The 6,253-nt window shown below is 54.9% G+C and overlaps 1 protein-coding gene across 1 annotated transcript; it reads left to right on the forward strand.

Annotated features, from left to right (window-relative positions):
• The first annotated feature begins 2,885 nt into the window (after positions 1 to 2,885).
• Positions 2,886 to 3,911, forward strand: LOC119273160 (polygalacturonase inhibitor-like). The gene has a single exon (XM_037554427.1). It carries the CDS (start codon positions 2,886 to 2,888, stop codon positions 3,909 to 3,911), a length of 1,026 nt encoding a protein of 341 aa, XP_037410324.1.
• Positions 3,912 to 6,253: the final 2,342 nt, after the last annotated feature.

Raw genomic sequence — 6,253 nt, forward strand, 5'->3', positions numbered from 1 at the left:
AGAACCGAGGAGGCACGTAGGAGTGGAAGAGCAACGTGTGGACACAGTCATTAAGAGTGCGAATGACGCGCTCGGCGCGACCATTCTGCTGTGACGTGTAGGGGCAAGTGAGGCGAAAAACGGTGTTGTGGGACGCAAGAAGATTGCAGACGGCGACGTTGTCAAATTCCTTGCCGTTGTCAGTTTGCAAGGCGAGAATAGGACGACCGAACTGTGTGGTGACATATGAATAAAAGGCTGTAAGTGTGGCAAGAGCGTCGGACTTGCGACGGAGAGGGAAAGTCCACACATAATGAGTAAAATCATCCAATATCACGAGATAGTATAAATAGCCCGTGTTGCTCGCAACCGGGGACGTCCAAATATCACTATGCAATAACTGAAACGGAAAGGTGGAAATGTTTGTAGACTCGCTAAAGGGAAGACGAACATGCTTGCCAAGACGGCAAGCCTAACAGGTGTGGTCATCAACCTTATTACAAGAGAAGGAAAAACTCTGAAGAATCTGACGCATAATGGTGGAGTTGGGATGACCGAGGCGGGCGTGCCAAAGATCGACACTAGCGGCAAAGGCGGCGGGACGACGGGTGGTGGTGGCGTCGGAGGGATGCACCGGGTAAAGCTCGTCCGGGTTGTCACAACGGTGGAGTACCATCCGTGTACGGGCGTCCTTCATAGAAAAACTGATATTGTCAAATTCAACAGTGATAGGATTCTCACGAGCAAGATGACGAACAAAAACTAGATTAGTGACTAAGTTGGGAGACACAAGAACATTAGACATATTAACGGGAGTAGAAGTAGAAGGAAATGACATATGACCGATATGTGTAATGGGTAGAGAGGAACCGTTACCAACGGTGATGCGAGTGGGAGTATGAACAGGAGTTGCAGACGTGAGGTTACCGGGATGAGCAGTCATGTGAGCAGTGGCGCCCGAGTCCATGTACCAGTCACCACCACTACCATAGGAACTCGATGACGGGGCGGAGTGCAGGGCAGCGAGAAGAGCCGGGTCCCACGGCAGCGGCACCTGAGGAGGGTAAAACCCGCCGTAGGCCGGAGCGGGAGCAGCGCCGTAGGCGCCATAGGCAGGCGCGGCGCCGTAGGCGGGCGCGGGCGCGGTGCCATAGCCGCTGTAGGGGGCGGCATTCTGCGCAGTGAAGAGCGCCTGGTGGCTCGCCGACCGAGGCCCAAGAATGCCCGGAGCTGGAGCCCGAGGAACCGACATCGAGTACGCATGGACGACGCCCGTCCACGGGTTGGTGCCGTAAGTCCAGGGCGGGATGGCCTGCTGCTGCTGCTGACGAGGGCCCCCCTACGCCTGTTTGCGACCGCCCCCGCGGCGGCTGCTGCGGCTGCTGGGGGGTAGCGGGTGGGGCGGGGGCACAAGTGGGAGGGGGTAAAACCCCAGGGGCGCGGGGGGCGCCGGCTGGTGACGGGACGCAGGCGCGGGTGGGGCGGCCGGTGGAGCGGCACCATGCGAGGTGCCGGCGGCGAGGGTATGGTGCTGCACGTGCTTCTTGACCCCCTTCATCCGGCGCTCCTCCAACCGCAAGTATGCCACGAACTTGGGGAAGGAGGGCTCCGGTATGAGGGAGAGGTTGGAGGCGGCGTTAGCGAAGTCTTCGTTGAGGCCGGCGGTGAGCTTGCTGAGGAGGAGGTCATCATCAACCTTGGCGCCAATGTCACGGAGCTCATCCGCCAACGTCTTCAGGCGGCGGCAGTAGTCATCGATAGACTGATCATCCTGATGACAGTCAAAAAATTCCTGCTGCAAAAAAACGCGGCGCTAAAGCTTGTTGTCGGTGAAGAGGCCGTTGAGCTTGACCCACACGACGCGGGCGTCATCACCATCGCTCACGACAGTGTGAAATAGGTCCTTCGAGATGGTGGTGAAGAACCACCGGATGAGCGTGGCGTCGATCGCGGTCCACTCAGAGTTGCCCACCATGGCGTGGGAGTCGACGGATCCGTCAACGTGATCCACGAGGTTGTTCTCACAGAAAAGCAGCAAGAAGTACGTATTCCACGCGAAGTACGTGGCGTCGGTGGCATTGAGAACGACGGAGACGCGGTCATGGATGTTGATGTCGCAGATGTCAGCAGGGTCCGGCCCGACAAAGGGGTTGGAATAAGAGGAAGCAGAGGAAGACATGACGATTTGACGGTGGTGCGGCACGACGATGCAAGCGATCTGCGATGCGGGAATGCGAGCGGCGCGATGCAGCGAGGCGATGTGCAGCGGGCAGCGGGGTAGCAAGCGACGTGGCAAGGTGATGCGGCGCGGGTGACATGCGGCTTGCGGGACACAGCGGCTTGCGGGATGCAGGAGCGGGCAGCGGGCGGGACGAGCGACGATTGGGATCGAGGCTGGGCGAGCGGCTTGCGGGATGCAGTAGCAGGCAGCGTGCGGGACGCAGGAGCGGGCGGCGGGTGTTGGGTTTCTGGCGGCTAGCGGCGATTGGGATTGAAGCGAGAGCGCGACGCGAGAGAGTAGGCGCAACATGCGGAGGCGGTGGCGGTGGCGGCCCGAGGCGGCGGCGGCTAGGATTAGGCGGAAGCGGGAGAGGATCGATTTGCGATAGATACCACGTAAAGCATGGTTTGATGCATCGATAATGATTGATCGTGCACTAGGCACATATATATAGATACAAGGGGTGCGACCCGTGTCTTATCTCCTAAGATACAAGTAAATACAGAGAAAGAGAGAGACACTACGGATGCGGCATACAAAACCCGAACCTACGTGTACACATGTTCAACATGTACATATATGCACCATGGTGCACACAGAGGCTCTAGGCGCAGCACACAGAGACTCTGGGCGCAGCACACGGAAGTGGACTCAAATCACATCAAAGCCACACACAGCCGACAAGATGAGGATGCACTCACACGCCCTGCTCGTCCTCCTCTTCTGCTCTCTCCTAGTCCTCGTCGGCCCGGCCAACGCCGAGCCCTCTCCGGACCCGACCTACAAGGACTGCCACCCGGGCGACAAGGCAGCGCTGCTCGCCGTCAAGGCCGCCCTCGGGGAGCCCTACCTCTTGTCGGGGTGGATACCTGATCGCCCCTGCTGTGACTGGAACGGCGTCTCCTGCGACCACTTCACCGGCCGAGTAGTCAGCCTCGCCGTCTTCCAGGACGCCAACATCACGGGCACCATCCCCAGCGCCCTCGCTGGCCTCCCCCACTTGCAGGACCTCACCCTGCGCCACCTCCCATTGCTGTCGGGCCCTATACCGCCGGCGATCGGCAAGCTCTCCAACCTCTCGAGCCTCCGCATCTCCTGGACGGCCGTGTCGGGGCCCGTTCCATCCTTCCTGGGCGCGCTCAAGAAGCTCACCTTCCTCGAGCCCTCCTTCAACTCGCTCACCGGGGCCATCCCGGCGTCGCTGGGGGCCATCCCCAACCAGTCCGGCATCAACCTCAGCCGCAACCGCCTCACGGGCGCCATCCCGATGTTCCTCAGCAAGTCTGCGGACCAGGTCTACCTCTGGCTGTCGCACAACAACCTCATGGGCCCCCTCCCGGCCGGCTTCGCCGCCGTGAACTTCACGCACTTCGACCTGTCGCGCAACGCCCTGACCGGCGACGCGTCGGGCCTCTTCGGCCGCGGGAAGGAGTTGCAGTACATGGACCTGTCCCGCAACGACTTCAATTTCGCCCTATCAGCCGTGGTGCTCCCGGAGCAGATCTACACCGTCGACCTGAGCCACATTGCCATCCATGGCATCATCCCGGCGCAGGTCGCGAGCGCCGCCAACCTGAATTTCTTCAACGTCAGCTACAATAGGCTCTGCGGCCGCGTGCCGACCGGCGGGAACATGGCGAGGTTCGATCTCTACAGCTTCCAGCACAACAAGTGCCTCTGCGGTGCTCCCCTACCTCCATGCAAGAAGTAATTATATATCTTATGGGTTTGACAGAATAATTAACGAGATGTTGATATTCATATGTCGACCAATTCGACTGCATTGATGTCTCTGGATCAAGAATTGTGCTGAAATAAAGTCAAGATGACTATATATAGGGAGGTAAAGTTGCCGGCTAGCTTTGGTACTTCTCTGTTTTTACCAGTATTTTAAATAGCAGGATATACTAAATAGCGGACCTCCATATATAGCGAAGCTACTGCGGCTATTCTGTACATGAAACCATTCAGCGATACCCTACTTAAAAGGCTATAGCGGAGCTGGCTATAGCCGGTTATTTAAAACTATGGTTTTTAGTGTCTGACTAAGATTTATAAGTGGAAATCACAAGTTATCTGGTGTAGTTCAAAGATCCTAGATAGTTTGACCACGGTCAAAATTTAGATTTACAATATAATTTTTCTTTATTTCCTTTCTGATGTGTTCTTCCGTTTTAGAAGTTTGCAATTTTTGAGATAGATCAACGGCGCAAATAAAAACTTATCTCTCGTTTAGAAAAGGGACATATGTACTCCCTCTGTCCGGAATTACTCGTCGCAAATATGGGTAAAATGGACGTATCTAGAACTAAAATACATCTAAATATATTTATTTCTTCAACAAGTATTTCCGGACGGAGGGAGTATAATTTATGGACCCACCCTTCAGGTCTTGCGTGGTCAGAAAGTCAACTTCGTTTATTTTGACCACTAAATTAACCGTTATGACAGGTGGGACCCACACGTCGGCATTCTCCTCTCTCTATTTGGCATTTCAACAAACACCTTTTGTACATTGGACAGCACCACCGCACCGACCGTGTGGACGCCAGGCGGGACCTGCTCGCTGCCTTCTATCGAGGTGAGGATGCTCCACGGCCTCCTGGGCTTCCCGAACTACACCTTCACACGCTCATGGTGGCCATGGCCAGGAACACAGGGTGTTTCATGAGCCGCACCTTCAGTCGTGCAGCACCACAACACCTTTAGTTGACGAGCGCAGTGGCCCACGGCAAGTCTAGTTCGGTTGGTGCAAAATTCAGATTTTAAAAATGTTCACATAAATTTAAAAAATGTACGTGAATTTATAAATATTTCTATTTTTAAAATCATAACGTTACGAAAATGTGTCTGATTTTTTTTAAATTAAATTGTTTTAAAAATGGTCTAGAATTTGAAATATGTGTTGACAAATTTAAAATTGATTCTGAACATTGGGAAAATACAAATTAAAAACACCAATAATAATAATAATAATATCCAAAAAACAAATAGAAAACTATACCAGAAATGAAGAAAACCTGACGGAAACCCAGCAGAAAAAATGCAAAAAAACCCAGAGAAAAAAACACAACTATCTACACTAGAAGACGACCCATGTGCGAAGAATAAAAAAAATTGAGGGCTTGTGCGAAGAATAAATTCTACGCCACTACCGTAGAATAGTCCAAAGAGCCACATAACTCCTGTGAGGAAAAGAAAGAAGAAGCCCACCTTACTTAGTTGGAGGCCATGCCCATGATGACGGCCCATGTCGACCAGTACTCGGAGAAAAAAAACCATGTCGCCCATGATGATGAGCGTGTCCTGCAAGCAGCCGCCACCAATCCAGTTCCATTGCCTAAAAAAAAACCAATCCGTTTCCTAGTCTGCGCAGTGCCCGCGCTTTCATAAGAGGCATACGCAGCCTCTCACGTAGATCGTCAGTGGTGCCTCCTCCTCCATTGTTTCCCGTCCGCTGCAGCCTGCAGGTACGGCAGCGGCGGCCATGGAAGGAGAAGCACTGCCGCCGTGGCCTCCGGCGGCGGCTGCATCGGAGGTCCGCTTCCGTTTCCGCGGAGAAGTGGCCCTCAACGGCGACAAGAAGCCGAGCGACCAGCCGTGCACCTTGCGCCTGCGTGGCGGCCTGGTCTTGTCCCATGCGCCGCGCGGGTTCGGGCCAAGGGGCCGGCCGGTCGACGTGACCAATCAAGTCGTCAGGAAGCTCGACGTACAGTTCAAGATCCTCGATCACTCTGTCTTCCAGTGCAGCAAGCTCTCCGGCAAACTCATCCGAGACATGCTCGCCGTTGCGGTGGCGCTGACCAACGAAAGCGAGTGCAAACTCCCCGCCGACGCTGCAGATTCATGCCAAAGGCCCGTTGACCTGGCCACGATGATCGTTGAGTCAATTGGCCGTGAGATCGACGAGATCGTCGCCGCCGGGGGCGTCGTCCCTGGCTACGACTTATACTTGGAGATACCCCAGGTCTATATAACCCTGGTCTACGAGGCCAAGGCGCTGCTCCTCGCTTGCAAAGAAGCCGCCCCCGCGGAAACCAAGGCTCCCGCCGG

The sequence above is a fragment of the Triticum dicoccoides genome, chromosome 3A, assembly GCF_002162155.2.
Source record: "Triticum dicoccoides isolate Atlit2015 ecotype Zavitan chromosome 3A, WEW_v2.0, whole genome shotgun sequence".
Taxonomy (NCBI): Eukaryota; Viridiplantae; Streptophyta; class Magnoliopsida; order Poales; family Poaceae; genus Triticum; species Triticum dicoccoides.